This window comes from Malaclemys terrapin, chromosome 9 (genome assembly GCF_027887155.1).
Source record: "Malaclemys terrapin pileata isolate rMalTer1 chromosome 9, rMalTer1.hap1, whole genome shotgun sequence".
Taxonomy (NCBI): domain Eukaryota; kingdom Metazoa; phylum Chordata; order Testudines; family Emydidae; genus Malaclemys; species Malaclemys terrapin.
Window position 1 is genome coordinate 47,337,236 of NC_071513.1, and position 20,531 is coordinate 47,357,766.

General features: G+C 44.9%; 1 protein-coding gene across 5 annotated transcripts in view; it reads right to left on the minus strand.

Moving 5' to 3' along the window:
* TMLHE (trimethyllysine hydroxylase, epsilon) overlaps window positions 1-20,531 on the minus strand; it is a 47,800-nt gene that overhangs the window by 18,121 nt on the left and 9,148 nt on the right. For 3 of the 5 annotated variants that reach the window (XM_054039344.1, XM_054039345.1, XM_054039347.1), the window contains exons 2-3: window positions 3,894-4,075; window positions 757-933 (exon numbers count right to left, since the gene is read on the minus strand). In XM_054039344.1, the coding sequence (XP_053895319.1) occupies window positions 757-933; window positions 3,894-4,075 (359 nt within the window). Of the gene's footprint in view, window positions 1-756; window positions 934-3,893; window positions 4,076-7,428; window positions 7,508-20,531 lie in introns of those variants that run through there. The other 2 variants (XM_054039346.1, XM_054039348.1) reach the window with 2 other exon arrangements.

Here is a 20,531-nt window from a genome sequence, read left to right on the forward strand (position 1 = left end):
GCATGCAAAAAGATGCAAAACAATGAGACTGTGTCTATAACTCCCTGCATGGACACACTTACTATGGGTAGGTCTACGCTGCACTTTTGTCAGTAAAACTTTTCTCAGTCAGGGTGTGTGGGGGAAAAAAAAAAAAAAAAAAAGCCACCCAACTGACAAAAGTTTTACCCATGAAAAGCACCTGTATGGACAGCACTTTGTCGGCAGGAGACGCTCTCCCGTCAACAAAGCTACTGCTGCTCGCTAGGGGTGGTTTTATTTTGCCAGAAGTAGAGAGCTCTCTCTTGCCAGCAAAGAGCAGCTACACAGAAGACCTTACAGCAGCACAGCTATGCCGCTGTAAGGTACACAGTGTAGACATAAGCTAAACCTGAAAAAGGCACTCTTTTAGGCTATGTCGCTTTGGCAGTGGTATAAACTAAACTGGAAAAAGGCACTCTTGTAAGAGTGGGGATTTATAATTATGCCACTATATCACTATGACTATAGCAGTATAGCTATGCCAGTAAATTTCCCCATGCAGACAAGCCCCAAGTTTCAGATCTCCACTAGTGAGAAACAGCTTTTTAGACAAATTGAAAACATGCTGAGAGTTTCCTTTTCAGTTAAAAAGCAACACAACCCTGGAAATGATTTAAGGCATATGCTGATTGTAGAAAGCACCTAGAGACATCTCGCAGAATGACACTCTTCAATGTTTACCTTGGCTGCAGCTGGGCCCCTTCACAACATTTAGTGCAGACTCCCTTGACTTACATGTTAGAAAGAGCGTGGTCTCATCCACTCGGACAGTCTTTGGTTTGATGCACAGATCCACACTAGCTGTGTCTAAGCTGCGCTGGTTGGTCTTGCTGTTGTAGCAGGATGCTGAGCGGCAGTGATCACGCAGCCACACATAATCAAAGCGCATCAGGGTCTCTGCATACCTGAGCTCTGGAGAAATAGATAGTTAAAAAGAGTCCTTGGTCAAACAAGTTAAAACCAAGGATTTGTCTACACTGCAGCTGGGAGGTGTAATCCCCACTTAGCTAGACATACATGTAAGCGCTGTGCGAGCTAGCACACCAAAAATAGCAGTGTGGCCACAGCGGCCCAAGTACATATCAAGGATTTCAGACTTAGGCGGCTAGCCTGAGCCGTTGTGGCCACACTGCTATTTTTAGTATGCTAGCTTTATCAGAGAATTACACCTCCCAGCTGCCATGTAGATGTACCCCAAAAGGCTAAGAACCCCACTTGTATAAGCCCACTTGCAGCAACTACAAAGTCTATTAGTATTTACCCTCAAACCACTGCACACACGCTATCTACCTCCAAGGAGTGTTGTGAATATTAGGCAAGTGTTATTTTAACCAGGGCCTAATATTCTATAGATTGTTCGATTCTCACTGAGCCCACAGACGTCCCCTCCTGCGACACTGTTGGGAAGGAATACTGCAGCCTTAGCCATGCTGGCCATGTACCTAGGCAGTTACTTATTCCTTTCTTCCCTATTCCTTGACAGGCCAGACTATTTCATTCCCTTTGCAGAAGTGCTGTCCAACAACTATCCGAGATAAGATGCTCCCTTCAGTATGGCTGAAACCATATTGCTAACTGGCAATTGTATAGAAATACAGAAAGAGGAAAAAGTCCAGCCAAATAGGATAGGTATAAATCAACAGGTCCATCTGAATACAACGGAAACCACCACTGCACTGGCACTAAGCTTGACACTGAAATATTCCTTGACCCATAGCATGGCAGGGTGCTTTTGCCTTTCTCCCATCCCCAAACAGCTTAAACCTGTCTCAGCCAGCTCTGATATCTTTAAGAATGTCTTTGTGTAAGAGGAGAGTCCCTCCCCCTCTAGTCCAGCTTGGCTTTTGAAATCCAAGTATCCAGATCCATATGCATTGCATCATCCTTTGGACCAAAGATATCTTAAATATTGGGCAATTTCCTTTAATTACATACTTAAAAGAGATGCTTTCAAATAGAAAGGTCCCCTAAACTAGCCTCATTTGCAGGGCCCTACCAAATTCACGGCCAAGAAAAACACGTCATGGACCATGAAATCTGGTCTCCCACCTTGAAGTCTGGTCTTGTGTGTGCTTTTACCCTGTATTATACAGATTTCACAGGGGAGACCAGCATTTCTCAAATTGGGAGTCCTGGCCCAAAAGGGAGTTGCAGGGGGGTTGCAAGGTTATTTTAGAGGGGGAGAGGGTCGTTGTATTGCCACTCTTACTTCTGTACTGCCTTCAGAGCTGGGCGGCTGGAGAGCGGCGGCTGTCGGCAGGTTCCCAGTTCTGAGGACAGTGCCCTGCCAGCAGCAGTACAGAAGTAAGCGTGGCAATACCATACCATGCTGCGCTTCAGAGCTGGACTCCTGCTCTTCAGCTGCCCAGCTCTGAAGGCAGGGCTGCTGCCTGCAGTAACGCAGAAGTAAGGTTAGCAGTACTGCAACTTCCCCTACAATAACCCCTTACAACCACTCCACAACTCCTTTTTGGGTCAGGATCCCTACAACACTGTGAAATTTCAGATTTAAATAGCTGAAATCATAACATTTACTCTTTTTAAATCCTCTGATTGTGAAATTGACCAAAATGGACCATGAATTTCATAGGGCCCTACTCATTTTATATGCCAAGGTATATCTTGACATGGTGACTGTATGTATCCCCGTGGGCTGTGCTGAAAGGCCACACATGGATAGTGAATTGCCTTCAGGTAACATATAGAGCAGAAATTAGCTAAGAAGTATCAGGTATAATTTAAACACTGGAGATATTAGGGGGTTATTAACTGGTCTGTCAGCTGCCTTACCAGTCTGCTTCTCTGTCTGACAAGGGGCTGAAGTGGTTTGCTCAAAGGCACGCAGCAAGTCAAGGCTCAGATGGGATTAGAACTCTGCCTTAGCCTGCTAGACTGGGCTGCCTCAAAACCATTAGGGCATGAAGATGACCTGGTCCCATACATCCCTGAAAATACCAAACCAAACCTCTAAACCAGAGGTGGGCAAACTACGGCCTGCGGGACCCTCCTGCCCGGCTCCTGAGCGCCTGGCCCAGGAGACTAGCCCCCGGCCCCTCCCCTGCTGTTCCCCTTCCCCCGCAACCCCTGGGCGGCGGGACAGCGAGCTTCTGGGGCAGCACAGCTGCAGAGCCTGGCCTAACCCGGTGCTCTGTGCTGCGTGGTGGCGACTGCATGGCAGGCTCCAGCTGGGTGGTGCAGCTGTAGAGCCGCCAGCCACCGGTGCTCCAGGCAGCGCAGTAAGGGGGCAGGGAGCGGAGGGATTGGATAGAGGGCCGGGGAGTTTGGGAGGGTGGGCAGGGGTCGGGGCGGTCAAAGGGCAGGGAACAGGGGGGTTGAATGGGGGCAGGGATCCCGGGGGTGGGCATTCAGAAATGAGAGGAGGAGTTGGATGGGGTGGCGAGGGGCATTTGGGGCAAGGGTTCCGGAGACAGGGAGAAGGGGTAGTTGGATGCGGCAGGGGTCCTGGGGGGCAGTCAGGATGGGGGGGGGGTTGATGGGCCGGAGGGGGCGGTCAGGGAACGGGGAGCGGGATGGGGGGTGGATGGGGCAGGGGTCCCAGGGGGCCATCAGGGAACAGGGGAGGTTGGGGGGGGCAGACCCCCTCCCCTAACCAGCCCTCCATACTATTTCCTAAACCCGATGCGCCCCTCAGGCCAAAAAGTTTGCCCGCCCCTGCTCTAAACCATATAATAAGAGGGCTGTGATCAGACTCTACTCTCACTTACACTAGTGGAAATTAAGAGTGACTTGACTGAAGGAGCACCACCACGGTAAAGCATGATCAGAAAAGGCTGCTTCCCATCCGACCCACACTGAGAGGTGGACACACACACCAACACATGTGCACGCGCATACACTCTCTCCCCCCTTACCTAAATGATCACCATGTAATTGCCAGGCACAGTTCAGAGACGCTGGGGCCATATGGTGCCAACGGGATACAGCAGGGAGGCTCTTTCTGTAACGGGGCTGCCATGATATTTGGTGTCCACTGCTTCTATTCAGCAGGCACTGGGTGCTGGAGAATAGATGTGCCAACCTATGGCACCACATACTAGGGAAATTCAAGAGGAAGGAGAGACACCAATGTTACTATGGCTGGTTCTATGTTACTATTTATCTTTATTACAGAGGTGGCAATCAGGGCAAAGATAGGGTCAACCCAAAATAGTTTACAGTCTATGTTACTGACAAAACACAACAGCTAGATGAAAGACAAGTGTGGGGAGGTGAAAGTAACAGTAATAGGAGCAAGTTTAGGTGAAGCCTGGCAGTGTTCCCAAAGTAGCACTGAGTTGTTTCAAGTTACATAGAATCCACCATGTTATCTAGTTCAAACCAGCAAGTGACCCGTGCCCCACACCATCTACATAGCCATCATCAGTTGTACAGTGAAAATAATTTAATATGCTTCAGGTTTTTAATTAATACTTTTTTTAATAGGGAGCTTTATTGCTGAACTAATGAACTTTGAATACTACTACTATATTCTCTCAATTACTGCACAGCCACACAGGTTTCTAAGCTTAAATCAGAACCCACCCAGCTGTTTTGTGGCAGCAGGAATCCACATCTGTTGTTATAACAACACTGACAGGGCACCCATCACAATGATATCTGAGTGCCCTTTAGCCTGCTTTCAATCAACAGCTTTAGATCAATAATATTAAATATAGGAATGTTTGAAAAATATAACTGCATCAAGCAGGAGATGGAGAATATAGAAAGTGATTTTTACCTGTTTCATTTTAAATTCTCATTTTGGGTGTTTCCTTCATCATTTTATCAATCAGAAAGAAGGTTTACCCTAACTCTGCTCTGATTCGCCATTCCTTTCTATTCTTCTGAACACTGAGCCTGATCTCATTTCCAGCATCTCCACTTAAGGCTTTACTTGTTCATGGACATCCAGATGCTGGTAAGAACAGCAGCAATACAGAGGCTGCAAGTTTCCAAAGACCAGATCCTCAAAGGTATGTAAGTACCTAACTCTCATTGGAGTTAGGCACCTAAGTACCTTTGAGGATCTGGGTCCAAGACTCTATCTGCTAAGCAGAGGAAGTAACTAGGCTACTCTCTCTGAATAATACCTTCCAGTCTTAACAGCAAACAGAATGACCTTTGTAAAATGGAAGTTGTTTGAGATTAGACATAACAAAATTCTAAGCTTAGAATATCAGTCAGATGATTAATTGAACTCAGTCCATAAATTATTCATAGACAATAGGAAACAACAATCAGGAAGTTGCTAATTCTGGTGGTTACTAAAACGTAATAATCCTTCTTAAGCAGGCTGCAAGCAAGCAGACTGTTTTGCTAATCATCTGCTTTCATCTTAGAATCAAAGTGTTTTGGCTCAACGCATTGGAGAGGGTGGGGCAGATGGAAGGCAGGGAAAAGAGAAAAGTATGCTGCTGCCTTACAGGCCTGTGGCTTGGGACAAGTGCTTTTGAAACCCTGAATTATCACCTTAAGTGCCCAAGCATGAAAGACATTGAAAACTTGCATGCACCACCACTCCTAGTACCAAAGTCATCACCTACATCATTCCCATATTAGGTGATACCATGGTTCAGAAATCACAACAGATTGGCCAATGTTAAGTTTTTAAAATGGTGTCCAATGTACACCAGTTGAAGGGGGAAAAAAGGGGGCAGGGATTTCAGATAAGTTGCACTTTGGATACTTTTCATCCAAGGATCACAAAGCACTTTACAAACAATGACCAACTACGCTTCCCTTGCTCTGAGAAGTTGGGAAGTATTCCCATTTTACAGTTGGGGAAACTGGTGCACAAGCAAGTCACTGTGAAGCAGAGACTACAACCCAGGAGCCCTTTGAATCCAACTCCCTTGCTCTGACCATCCGATAATGCTCCCGCCTACATCAAATTAGTGAATCAGATAAGATTGAAACAAATAAGTACCTAACATTCCCAAGAGCCAGGTGCCACAGAAAGGCCTTGTCTAAATGAACACTAGTTTGTGGCAAGCTAGAGAGTGTAAATCTAGCCTGAAGTAGGCTGTCTGCTGTCATGCACTGGGCGTCCATGCAGATCCTGCTGCCACACACAGTTTTGTAGTGTGCTTTAATTTATGCTGCTTTGATATGGGAGTAGATCAGTATGCACTAGGGAACTTTTAGTGAGTGGCAGCAGGATTCACATGGACACTTAGTGCGCAACAGGCTAGTGCAGGGTAGACCAACACCCCAGCTTGGTCTGAAAACTAAGCGTTTGTTTAAACAAGCTCTGAGACATGGCTACACATGAAAGTGACAGGTTTCAGAGTAGCAGCCGTGTTAGTCTGTATCCGCAAAAAGAACAGGAGTACTTGTGGCACCTTAGAGACTAACTAATTTATTTGAGCATAAGCTTTCGTGAAAGTGAGTTAGCCAGGTCTCATTCTAGTCTCTAATTATTCACTTCACAGAACCACACAATGTCCAGTAGGTGCTCAAGAGAAACTGAGGCCAGAATGGCAAGACATAGTGCTGCAGCTCAGGAATAAGGTGCCCTGGCAGAGCTGGCTGAGGAAAGATGACAGTGCCTGCTTTTCCACTATGTCTGGCTCTAGCCAGCAACAGTCAATCGTTTTTGTGGACAAAATTCATACTTCTAACATCAGTAGCCCTAAAAAGAGAATTAGCCAAATCTGCTGAAAAAAACTTTACAATAATGAAATGGTAAACAAGTCTTCAAAAGATGCTACCTTGAGCTCAGCAGTTAACTATACGATATTTATACAATTTACAAATCCAAACTGTACACATTGAACCCGAGACGATATCCCTGAGACTCTCACGCTGGCTTAAAACCAAACCAAAACAAAACAAACAAAAAACAACAAGAGTTTTTGCTCCTTAGATCTGTTTTGCATAAAACAGGGCTAACAGAAACAGCTTAACCAAGAATTGGATTGCTTCAGATTACAAACGGGTGGTTCTTTAGGTGAGATACACACTTCTGTATTAATTGTCAGTTATAAACTAGTGCAGAAGAGGGACAAAAATTACCTAGCCAATGTAAGGATAAAGTATCTCGTGCTTTGATATCAAAGTGTCAAGTAAATAAGATCAAATGTATTCAGTTCTGAAACACTCTGCAAGAACGACACAAACTTTCATTTTGGAGAGCTGTAAACTACAGACTGCCGGTCAAAAGGCTGATTTTAGCTAATGACTTTTGATAAAGTTCAACTAGCATGTAAAGAAAAAGCCCAGTCTAGCTTAACACCATACTATTCATTTGGTATTTCATGACAACCTCTCCTTTCATACTATATATTAAAGACCACAGTGGTTCATTTCAGCCTTTGGAGCATCCACAAGTTTAGCTGAAAGAAAACCACAGGGTCTATATACATTTCTATATACAGAACACAAAATAGAAAGATTGCTGCTACAAACCTGTTAAGAAAACAACTTCTACCTTTGGGAGCTTGAACTGTAGTTATTTCCTTCCACACACAATCCTTTTATTTCCTTCCTCTTTCAGTATCAAAGGTTGTCAGAGAATAAAAACATTTAGTGGGTAAATAATTTGCTTATCTAATCCAATCAGAATCATACTGTGTTTCTGCTCTGTTGGCAGGAATCAGTCACTGCAATAAGTGCATTCTGTGTATTTCATCCAAGTCTCAGTTATGGATAGTAAAACTAAAAGGAGAATTTGAGAAACTGAAACCAAAAATCCATATACTAGAGAGCATTTACATTTACCTTGGGTGCCAGTTTAACGAATCCTGACTGAAAGCAGCAAGTTAGACCTGTCCTCATTAAAATTAGCCATTTAGACAGCTAAATTTTCTTGTATTCAGCTTACCTTTATACTTTGACCTTTAAGTTGTCCACACTACAGACAGACCTAGTTATCAATGCAGAGAAGTGCAATGGCTTGAGGTGTCAAGACAAAGTCCCTTAAGATTCAATAACAAGTGGGTAGGTGGAAGAAGCAGCTAAACCATCTCAGCCTGAATCCAAATGATCAGAGGAGTTTGAGATGGGAGAGATGTATTGGATCATCAAGCCCATCCCTCTACCAGGGCAGGATAGAGTTGTACACAGAGAACTTGAGATATTGTTTTACATTATTTATCCAAAAGGCCAAGAATAACAGGAGTGAGAAAGATAGAAACATGTCAATAGAATCTTAACCCAAGACAAAGAGTATGGGGGTGAGAGGGAGAGACTACTAGGGAAGGGAATGCAAAAGGGTGAAAAATTTAAACATACCGGCACCACTGCTTATTTAGGTTTTTAAGAAAAAACACCATAGCACAGCCTTCTGGAGAAGGAGTAAAGAAACACGTTTGTTGCTATAGGAGGCATAGGGACTACAGCTGCAAGTAACAGAATAGCCTCTCTGTAGAGGATACAAGAAGAACTTACAGTGAGTGAATCAGATGGCCTTTCAGTTCATTTATTAAAGTGCTTTCAGTTCCCATTTCAATGAAAGAAAAATATTGAACAAAGGAAGTTAGTTAGGATCCAAGTATTTTAATCAATACAAGGACTTTTTTTTTTTTTAAATGTATTAAATGAATCTGTGGTCTCCATCTAGTTTTTAGTGAGCAGATCACCATCATCCCACAAAACCCCACATTATACCTGGCACTACCTGGGAAAGAGGATTTCATATTCCAGTGCTGTTAATCCAGTACCATTTAAACACAACAACAACATTTACTCCTAATCAATGGGGCTGAAAACTCGTGTTCTAATTTGGCTTTTAAAAAAGGTTTTCATCAAGTGCTGTATGGCTCATATTTACTCTTCCTTTAATTAATCCTTTACTTTCTTACAAGCTTCCAACTAAAACCAAATGTTTCCAATTAATGACTTGTTAATGTAGGAAATAGGACAGCATTTCAGTATTGCAACCAACAAACATTAGTTTTGTTTTGTTTTTTTAAAAAGCAAACTGTTCCCCTAAGCAGCCTGAGAAAAATGTATATGGTCTGCAAGTCTCAGCCAGGATAAATATTTGGTGCTGGTTGCCTGGCGAGACAGTTGCATCTTTAATCCAGAATTTCTATGCTGCTTTAGAGGCCGCACTATTTGAGTTAAAATAACCTTCGTGAAGAGAATACTGATTAAACAGGGATAATGTCGAAGGCTGATAAGGAGATGCCTCCCTTAGGAAGGTTACCATTCAATGTCAGGGGTAAATGAGAGAGTTAGTAAAACTATATCAAGCACTGAAAGTCCAATCATAAACCAAGTGAAATAATTGATAGGTACATAAAACTCAGTGATGATGGGTGTCTTAAATTACATGGATGCTCATAATGCATTTCCTATAGTAACATATCAGCAGTTTTAAGGATTTACGGAGCACATGTTACACAGCACAAGTACCACTTATAAAAAAACACCACCACCACCACCACCACAAGTAGTGGATAACACTTTTGTATCAACATGGATTATTTTCTCTGCCAAGAAGCAATCTTCTGGATTTACTCCACTACACTGCAGCAGCAGGCAGTTTTCCACACTGGATCTCTGCTATGACAAATCCCCCACTCCCCTTCCCCCCACAATTAATGTTATGTCAACAGTTAAGTAGCCAATAAAGACATCAGGAGACAATGTCAGCTTTGCATTAATTTTGCTAAAAACGAAAGCTGTAAACCAAATACCTGGTGTTTAATGCTGACTGCTTGAGACAACCACCTTGCAGTAATTGTATCGACAGAACAAGAAGCAATGGTCTCAAGTTGCAGTGGGGGAAGTCTAGGTTGGATATTAGGAAACACTATTTCACTAGGAGGGCGGTGAAGCACTGGAATGGGTAACCTAGGGAGGTGGTGGAATCTCCATCCTTAGAGGTTTTTAAGGCCCGGCTTGACAAAGCGCTGGCTGGGATGATTTAGTTGGTGTTGGTCCTGCTTTGAGCAGGGGATTGGACTAGATGACCTCCTGAGGTCTCGTCCAACCCTAATTTTCTATGATTCTATGAAATCTGCCAACTCTTAACTCATTTGTATCAAGACTTTCATCTGCTTCTTTTTAAAGACCATAGCACATGATTCTTTCTGTAATTCTCTTTTCCAGCAGACTAACCCTCTTTTTATCACCCCCACACATGATCACATTTACAATAGTACTTACTTCGTTCAAATGGTCCAATTTAACATGGTTCTATTTTTGCTGGGTCTGTACTTTGACACTAATTAATCCTGGACTAAATGCAGGAAGGCTAGCTCTCAACATGTCAGAGGTGTACTGCCACCTGCTGGAGAAGAGGTAAAAATAGTGCCCTCCACCTTAATTAACTATCACTGACAGAAGTATAGAGAAACCTATTGTAATTCACAGATCAATAAAATTTGAAGTAATAATCCCTGTGTGAACTTTGGGTCAAACCATATTAAACAAAATTGCACTAACATGGGTTTGAACTGTAGTGAAGACAGGACCAAAATTTATCTGGGTCCAGGGCATTTTAGTTTGTATGTGTGTTTTTTCCATTATTTCTTCTACATAAGAAAATATTTAACTTTCTTATAAAGCTGAAGGGTCTTCAGCACTAAAGTTTTATATCACACATCAACATATGCTCAGGGTTTGATTAAAAGAAGCAAATAAAATACCCCAAATATTTTAAAACTCTGCATGATATCACAGAAGTTATTTTGTTATAGCCAGAAGACTTAATACTCAGACACCCTACTGGACTAGAATCAATGTATAACTGAGTAGAGAGCTCATATGTAATCCAGTGGCAGCATATTCTAGCGGACTAAGTTTGGGACTAGAACTATGGACACAACATTTAACATCTCTGTTTCAGCTTTCCCTTCTGTAAACAGAGAGAATAATATTTACCTAATTCTTAAAGGTGCTGGCAGGATTAAAGTTTGTACAACACGTTGAGGATGTTAAATGCTATGTAAGTGCTAAGTATTAGAGAACATTGTCCCCAGTGGGTGAAGAGATGATAATATTGAGTGGGAAAAGGCCTCTCCACCCTGAACTCATGTAGACTGCCCCTCCATAGATCTGACTAACAGTAGGGCAACACACATGCACCCTAGGCAAGTTGGTTGTTTTGATAAAACAGATTTTATCAGGAAGCTGACAAAAGTTTTTTTGAGAGTTCAGCTCCCTCCCTAACTGCTGGCACTCCTGCCCCCATTGCCAGTTATGGCTAACTAACCAAACAGCATCATCTGAGCAACTGTTGCCAAAAAGTCATGGCTTCCATTGGAAAAAAAGGTCAAGCCACCCTTTTCCCACACATCTCTCCCCCACAGTCCATCATCACCCACAGAGAACAGGCTAAGCCTCCCTTTCACGTCCACTGAATGTTATTCTTTCAAATTAAGGAATCTTTTAAACAGATATTAAGAAGACCTGGATAATGTACTTTTGATCTAAGCAACATGGGATGATGCTGGAGTAAGCCGTAGTCTACAGAGACAACATCAGATACTTATCCACATCCCCTAAGCAATCATTTGGCTGATAGTCTGGAAATTGCTAGTGTTCTAAGGACTAAAAATCCTCCAGTGACTCAATCCCCATTTAAACCAGAAGCAGATTGCTGAAACAATCTGTTTCTACACCTAAACCAAATTGGTGTACCAAGTGTGCTATCATTCAAACTTAGAAAGTAGCCTTGTCTGGATTCAGGCAGACTATTAATCGGATAGTTCAAAGGTCAGCTCCCTCTCCCACCCTAAAGTTTAGTCCAGTAATATAAATCTAGTTTTGACAGGTTAGTCCATCTAAAGCAGCAACACTGTGTAAAAACACCTGGGAGGGCTGGAGGTAGAAAGAGATAAACCGTTCTCTCTCATCCCTCCAACCCTTTCACTAGTTCAAAGGTGAAAATAACAATATACAAAAATTACAACACCCCACACTGGTCTCAAGATAGGACATGGAATGTTTCTCCAATAACTTTAGAGCAGTAATAAAGAACGAAGACAGCTGCTCTTACACTTTGGGAAAGCAGTTTTACTGCAGAAATTGAAGTCTACACACATGAAAACTGGAGCTGGACAAGGGGAAAAAAACAGTTACTAACCTTTCCCTAACTATTGTTCTATGAGATGTGTTGCACATGTCCATTCCGATTTAGGTATGTGCACGCCCGAGCACAGCTGTTGGAAATTTTTCCCCTATTGGTATCTGTCGGCTTGGCTCTAGAGCTGCTGGTACAAGGGGGCCCCTGCCGAGCCTGCACTCCTCAGTTTCTTCTTACCGACCACTCCGAGAGTGGGGTTGGTGGATGGGTCTTGGAATGGACATGTGCAACACATCTTGAAGAAAAACAGTTACGGAAAAGTTAGTAACCATTTTTTTCCTTCTTTGAGTGTTTGCACATGTCCATTCTGATTTAGGTGACTCACAAGCTGTAGCATTGGAGGTGGGCTCTGAGTTGAGGGGCAAGCCGACTGTAGTACTGTTCTGCCGAATTGCACATGGTCTCTTGCCTGCTGAGTAATGGCATAATGAGCTGAAAATGTATGTACTGAGGACCAGGTTACTGCTCTGCAGATATCCTGAATGGGGACCTGAGTCAGAAAGGCCACTGATGAGGCCTGAAACCTTGTAGAATGAGCTGTGAAGTTCAGCGGAGGGGGAACGCCTGTGTGGTCATAGCAAGCTCTGATACAAGATGTTACCCATGCCAAGATCCTCTGAACAGAATTGGGAAGACCTTTCATCCTTTTAGCTATCAACAGGGAGTTTCGCAAGGGAGTTCTCCAGGTGAAGGAGGAGCAATACAGCAACCTTTTGGGGTAAGTGACTGTCTGTAGTGTGTGTTTGTTTGTGTTTGAGGGTTACTTGCTGTGTGCTGAGCTTGTGTTTGTCAGTCTGTTTGTTTGTTTTGGTTGTTTGAAGGACCGTGTGCTGTGGCTGGCAGTTGGAAGCTGTGAGCTTCAAAGGAAGGTTTGAAAGCTAGAAGCCTCTGCTGACAGGGGGCTGCAGACGGGAGTTTGACAGAGGGAGGCTTACGATGGTTAGGAAGACCCGCAACACCTGTGCCAGCACTGCTGCTGTCTCCTCCACCTGTGCCTGTAGCCAGACAGAGTGCCTAAGCATGGATGCCTCTACCCAGATCCTGGTGTGGTTTTGCAAAGACTGTAACTTGCAATTTCCACTTACTGATATCCAGGCTGGGGGGACCATCCAATGTGAAAGGTGCCTGCTGGTGGAATCTCTCAGGCAGCAGGTGGGAGAGCTACAGGAGGAGGTGGCTAGGTTGAGGAGCATCCGTATCCATGAGCAATTCCTCGACAGTGTCCATGTGGAGACAGCTGAGGTAGCTGTCCCAGTACACAGGACTGCTGATACACCACTGGTGGAGGAGGAGATGGCTCAGGGTGGACGCTGGCAGCTGGTTACTTCTGGCAGCAGGCAGTGCTCCACCCTTGCTCCGAACCCTCCTGCCGTGGTTATAGGTAACCGTTATGCTCTTCTTGATACAGGAAAGAAGGAATCACTCCCTACAGTAAAGGAGGAGAAGCCTCGTACCCCTAAGGCTGGAGAGTCTGCTGCCACCACTGCGAATAGGAAACGTAGGGTAGTGGTGGTCGGAGACTCTCTGCTGAGGGGGACGGAGGCGCCCATCTGTCGCCCTGACATTTCATCTCGGGAGGTATGCTGCCTGCCGGGGGCCCGTATCCGAGACGTTACGGAGGCATTGTCGAGGATTATCCGGCCCTCTGACTACTACCCCATGCTACTCATCCATGTGGGCACAAATGATACTGCGCGGTGTGACACTGAGCGGATCAAGAGTGACTACAGGGCTCTGGGAGCACGGGTGAAGGAGTTTGGAGCACAGGTGGTATTCTCTTCAATTCTTCCTGTTAAAGGTAGGGGCCCGGGCAGAGACAGATGCATCATGGAGGTGAATGCCTGGCTGCGAAGATGGTGTCGCCAGGAGGGCTTTGGCTTCCTAGACCACGGGATGCTATTCGAGGAAGGACTGCTAGGCAGAGATGGCGTTCACCTTTCGAGGAGAGGGAAGACCCTATTCGGACACAGACTGGCTAACCTAGTGAGGAGGGCTTTAAACTAGGTTCGACGGGGACAGGTGAGCAAAGCCCACAGGTAAGTGGGGAACATGGAGACCGGGGAAATGAGTCGGAAACAAGAGGGAGTGTGGGCTATATTGGCAGAGAGAAAGGAGAGTCAGGACAAAACTGGGAGGAAAGATCAAACCAGTATCTTAGATGCCTATATACAAATGCGAGAAGTATGGGGAATAAGCAGGAAGAACTGGAAGTGCTAATAAATAAATACAACTATGACATTGTTGGCATCACTGAAACTTGGTGGGAGAATACACATGATTGGAATGTTGGTGTGGATGGGTACAGCTTGCTCAGGAAGGATAGACAGGGGAAAAAGGGAGGAGGTGTTGCCTTATATATTAAAAATGTACACACTTGGACTGAGGTAGAGATGGACATAGGAGACGGAAGTGTTGAGAGTCTCTGGGTTAGGCTTAAAGGGGCAAAAAACAAGGGAGATGTCCTGCTAGGCGTCTACTACAGGCCACCTAACCAGGTGGAAGAGGTGGATGAGGCTTTTTTCAAGCAACTAACAAAATCATCCAAAGCCCAAGATTTGGTGGTGATGGGGGACTTCAACTATCCGGATATATGTTGGGAAAATAACACAGCGGGGAACAGACTATCCAACAAATTCTTGGACTGCATTGGAGACAACTTTTTATTTCAGAAGGTTGAAAAAGCTACTAGGGGGGAAGCTGTTCTAGACTTGATTTTAACAAATAGGGAGGAACTCGTTGAGAATGTGAAAGTAGAAGGCAGCCTGGGTGAAAGTGATCATGAAATCATAGACTTTGCAATTCTAAGGAAGGGTAGAAGGGAGAACAGCAAAATAGAGACAATGGATTTCAGGAAGGCAGATTTTGGGAAGCTCAGAGAGCTGATAGGTAAGGTCCCATGGGAATCAAGACTGAGGGGAAAAACAACTGAGGAGAGTTGGCAGTTTTTCAAAGGGACACTATTAAGGGCCCAAAAGCAAGCTATTCCGCTGGTTAGGAAAGATAGAAAATGTGGCAAAAGACCACCTTGGCTTAACCACGAGATCTTGCACAATCTAAAAAATAAAAAGGAGTCATATAAAAAATGGAAACTAGGACAGATTACAAAGGATGAATATAGGCAAACAACACAGGAATGCAGGGGCAAGATTAGAAAGGCAAAGGCACAAAATGAGCTCAAACTAGCTACGGGAATAAAAGGAAACAAGAAGACTTTTTATCAATACATTAGAAGCAAGAGGAAGACCAAAGACAGGGTAGGCCCACTGCTTAGTGAAGAGGGAGAAACAGTAACAGGAAACTTGGAAATGGCAGAGATGCTTAATGACTTCTTTGTTTCGGTCTTCACCGAGAAGTCTGAAGGAATGCCTAACATAGTGAATGCTAATGGGAAGGGGGTAGGTTTAGCGGATAAAATAAAAAAAGAACAAGTTAAACATCACTTAGAAAAGTTAGATGCCTGCAAGTCACCCGGGCCTGATGAAATGCATCCTAGAATACTCAAGGAGCTAATAGAGGAGGTATCTGAGCCTCTAGCTATTATCTTTGGAAAGTCATGGGAGACGGGAGAGATTCCAGAAGACTGGAAAAGGGCAAATATAGTGCCCATCTATAAAAAGGGAAATAAAAACAACCCAGGTAACTACAGACCAGTTAGTTTAACTTCTGTGCCAGGGAAGATAATGGAGCAAGTAATTAAGGAAATAGTCTGCCAACACTTGGAAGGTGGTAAGGTGATAGGGAATAGCCAGCATGGATTTGTGAAGAACAAATCATGTCAAACCAATCTGATAGCTTTCTTTGATAGGATAACGAGCCTTGTGGATAAGGGTGAAGCGGTGGATGTGGTATACCTAGACTTTAGTAAGGCATTTGATACGGTCTCGCATGATATTCTTATCGATAAACTAGGCAAATACAAATTAGATGGGGCTACTATAAGGTGGGTGCATAACTGGCTGGATAATCGTACTCAGAGAGTTGTTATTAATGGTTCCCAATCCTGCTGGAAAGGCGTAACGAGTGGGGTACCGCAGGGGTCTGTTTTGGGACCGGCTCTGTTCAATATCTTCATCAACGACTTAGATATTGGCATAGAAAGTACGCTTATTAAGTTTGCGGATGATACCAAACTGGGAAGGATTGCAACTACTTTGGAGGACAGGGTCATAATTCAAAATGATCTGGACAAATTGGAGAAATGGTCTGAGTTAAACAGGATGAAGTTTAACAAAGACAAATGCAAAGTGCTCCACTTAGGAAGGAAAAATCAATTTCACACATACAGAATGGGAAAAGACTGTCTAGGAAGGAGTACGGCAGAAAGGGATCTAGGGGTTATAGTGGACCACAAGCTAAATATGAGTCAACAGTGTGATGCTGTTGCAAAAAAAGCAAACATGATTCTGGGATGCATTAACAGGTGTGTTGTGAGCAAGACACGAGAAGTCATTCTTCCGCTCTACTCTGCTCTGGTTAGGCCTCAGCTGGAGTATTGTGTCCAGTTCTGGGCGCCGCATTTTAAAAAAGATGTGGAGAAACTGGAAAGGGTCCAAAGAAGAGCAACAAGAATGATTAAAGGTCTTGAGAACATGACCTATGAAGGAAGGCTGAAAGAACTGGGTTTGTTTAGTTTGGAAAAGAGAAGACTGAGAGGGGACATGATAGCAGTTTTCAGGTATATAAAAGGGTGTCATAAGGAGGAGGGAGAGAACTTGTTCACCTTAGCCTCTAAGGATAGAACCAGAAACAATGGGTTTAAACTGCAGCAAGGGAGGTCTAGATTGGACATTAGGAAAAAGTTCCTAACTGTCAGGGTGGTTAAACACTGGAACAAATTGCCTAGGGAGGTTGTGGAATCTCCGTCTCTGGAGATATTTAAGAGTAGGTTAGATAAATGTCTATTAGGGATGGTCTAGGCAGTATTTGGTCCTGCCATGCGGGCAGGGGACTGGACTCGATGACCTCTCTAGGTCCCTTCCAGTCCTAGAATCTATGAATCTATAAACATGAAGAGCTGTGGGGTTTTGTGGAATGGCTTGGTCCTTTCAATATAGAACGCCAAAGCCCACCTAACATCCAGAGAGTGCAAGCATTGTTCCTCCCCATTAATATGTGGTTTAGGGTAAAATACTGGCAAAAATATGGGTTGGTTGCAGTGAAACTGGGACACCACCTTAGGAAGGAAGCTCAGGTGTGCACGTAACTGCGCCTTGTCCTTAAAGAAGACTGTATAAGGAGGTTCTGCAGTGATGGCTTAGCTCTCTGACACCCTCCTGGCCAATATGATTGCCACTAAGAAAGCTACCTTACATGAAAGGTGAAGTAGTGAACATGTTGCTAGTGGCTCGAAGGGTGGTCCCATCAATTTTGAAAGGACAAGATTCAAATCCCATGGGGGGATTTGTTTCCTCACTTGAAGGAATACCCTCTCCAGGCCTTTACGGAAGCAGATTACCGTCTTATGAGAAAAGACCTATCTATTGCCTATCTTCAGGTGGAACGCGGAGATGGCTGCCAGGTGGACCTTGATCGAGGAGAGGGCCAAGCCCTGCTCCTTCAGGGATAGAAGATAGTCCAAGATGAGTTGTAAGAGGGTTTCCAGAGAGGACATTCCATGTTGTGAAAACTGAAAGGAGAAACACTTCCACTTGGTGCAATAACCAGTCCTCGTGGAGGGTTTCCTGCTGCCTAGGAGGACTTTATAGACCTGCTCCGAAAAGGCTCGCTCATCGGGATTTAGCCATGAAGGCTCCATGCTTTCAGAAGCAAGGAGCCAAAGTTTGGGTGGAGCAGATGCCTGTGGTCCTGGGAAATCAGGTCTGGATGGAGCGGAAGTGTGACCGACATCTCCACGGACTGTTGAACTAGCATTGTATACTAGTGCTGCCAGGGCCAAACTGGAGCTATTAGGATGATTCAGGCCTGATCCTGTCTGATCTTTGTCAGCATCATGTGAATCAATGGAGTAGGCGGAAAGGCATAACAGACCATGTCAGCAGGAAGGCACCTGTGATGGATCCTGGGCTATGACTCCTCAGGGAGCAGAACTGTTGACACTTCCTGTGGGCACGGTTAGCAAACAGATCTATCTGGAGATCACCCCACCGGCGGAAGATGTCCCACATGACATTCGGGTGAAGGGACCACTTGTGGTGAGCGGAAAAGAACCTGCTGAGGTGATCTGCGAGGTGGTTCTGTACCCGAGGTAGATAAGAAGCCTACAGCTTGATTGCATGAATGATGCAGAAATCCCATAGACTGATTGCCTCCTGACACAGAGGGGATGAACAGGCCCCACCTTGCCTGCTGATGTAATACATGGCTGACTTATTGTCCGTGAGAACTGAAACTGTCTTGTTTGTAATATGGGGCAGGAACATCTGGCAAGCTAGGCAGACCACCCTGAGTTCCCTGATATTGAAATGGAGCAATAGCTCCTCCTGTGACCATAGACCTTGTGTTCTGAGATGACTTAGATGGGCTCCCCAACCTAGCGCTGAGATGTCAGAGACCAGATGTGCAAATGGTTGGAGCCTTGCGAAGGCTCCCTTGCATAATATTCTGTGGTCCAGCAACCACTTGAGGGAGTCAAGGACCTGAGGCGGCACTGTGAGGACCCTGTCCAGTTGGTGCCTGGACAGGGAGTACAACGAGCTCAGCCAAGCCTGGACAGGTCCGAGTCTCAGCCTTGTGTGTTGCATTACATATGAGCAGGAAGCCATGTGACCGAGAAGGCTTAAGCACAGTCTGACTGTTGTGATGGGGTGCGACTGAAGGGAACAACTAAATTGCCTGGAAACATTCATCCGGGAGACAGACCTTTGCCAATGTCCAGTCGATAAGAGCTCCGATGAACTTTATTCTTTGAACAGGTGTTAGAGTTGACTTCTGTATGTTTATGACAAGGCCCAGGTCCAAGAAAGTTGACTGTATAAGGGCAATGTCGGACTGTACTTGCGCTGGGACTGGCCTTTGATGAGCTGGTCGTACAAGTCTGGGAAGACATGAACTCCTCTTTTCCTTAGGAACGCTGCTACCACTGCCATACATTTGGTAAACACCCGCCAGGCAGTTGAAAGGCCAAACAGGAGGCCAGCGAAATGATAATGCCCCTGATTCACCACAAACCTCAGGAATCATTTGTGACCTTGGAATATTGCAATATGAAAATATTAGTCTTTCAAATAGAGGGAGGCATACCAGTACCCTGAATCCAGCAACAGAATGATGGATGCCAAGGAGACCATGCAGAACATTAGCTTTTTGAGGTAACAATTGAGTTTGGTCAGGTCTAGGCTCGGCTTCAGGCCTCCCTTGGCTTTGGGAATCAGGAAGCAACTTGAACCGAACCCCTTTCCTCTTAGCTGACCTGGAACCTCTTCCATGGCTCCCATCCAAAGAAGGGATTGCACCTTCTGCTCTAGCAGAAGCTTGTGAGAAGGTTCCCTGAAGAGGGACCGGGGGGAGGGGTGCGGGAGAATGTAGAAAGCAACTGGAGGGTATACTCCATGTATTAAGAAGAGGGTCTGAAACATAAGGCCTCGTATCAGAGGCCTGAGGCCTGAACTAAAGTAACAGTCAAAACTTGCTGAAGCATAGTCAAGTTGTGAGCAAGAGGCAGGCCCTGCTCTCAGAATTTGGCAAGCACAGGGCTAATACTGCAAAAACGCATATTCCTAAAAAGGTGCTGGGCACAGAGTACTCACGCAAGCACATTCCAGAAGGGTGGTACCAGAACACCTCGATACCAGCATATTACCCAAAGATAACAGGAACACACTGACCCATCCTAAAGATAAGGTCAGGATGACAGCATGATGGATAGAGATGTTTTGATCAAACCAACACGTACAAGGCAATGGGTGGCACCCTGATATATCAGGGGCAATATGTAACTTGTTTGTATTGGTGTATAAAGATGTATCTCAGAGGGAGTGTTTTTGGCCAGCCTAGGGGGCAGTGGAATGTCTCACCATTGACTGAGCTGCATCCATTGTCATGGGCATGAATGTATTAGTGGTCTGATAGAGTCGCGTGATACTAGCACCGTGCTTCGTCGACAATAAACCTGGCTGGGTACCTTCATACCTTAACAGATTTTGTGGTCTTTGAGCAGTTCACTCGAGGTCTGTTGTGTCAACTGTCTGCACAGAGCTGGGACAGCACACAGGGAAAACAAACGCAGCCGAACATCTAACCACACCCTGATTCTACTGTGTTTAAAACCCAGCGGTCAAAAGTAACCCATTTCCAGGCCTTGAGGAAGTGGGTAAGGCAGTTGGAAAAGATGGGGAATAGATCCTGAGATTGGGGGGTTGGTATGTCATCCTCGAGAACTTGTCAAAACCAGTGTCTCAAGTTGCCTGAGCGGCGTGGGCCCAATTGAGAAGGTCCGGTGGCAGAGGAGGGTGGAGGTGGTCTGCAACCGAATCCCCTACTCCTTCCCCTCCTCTGGTCATGGCTAGGCTGCTCGGTG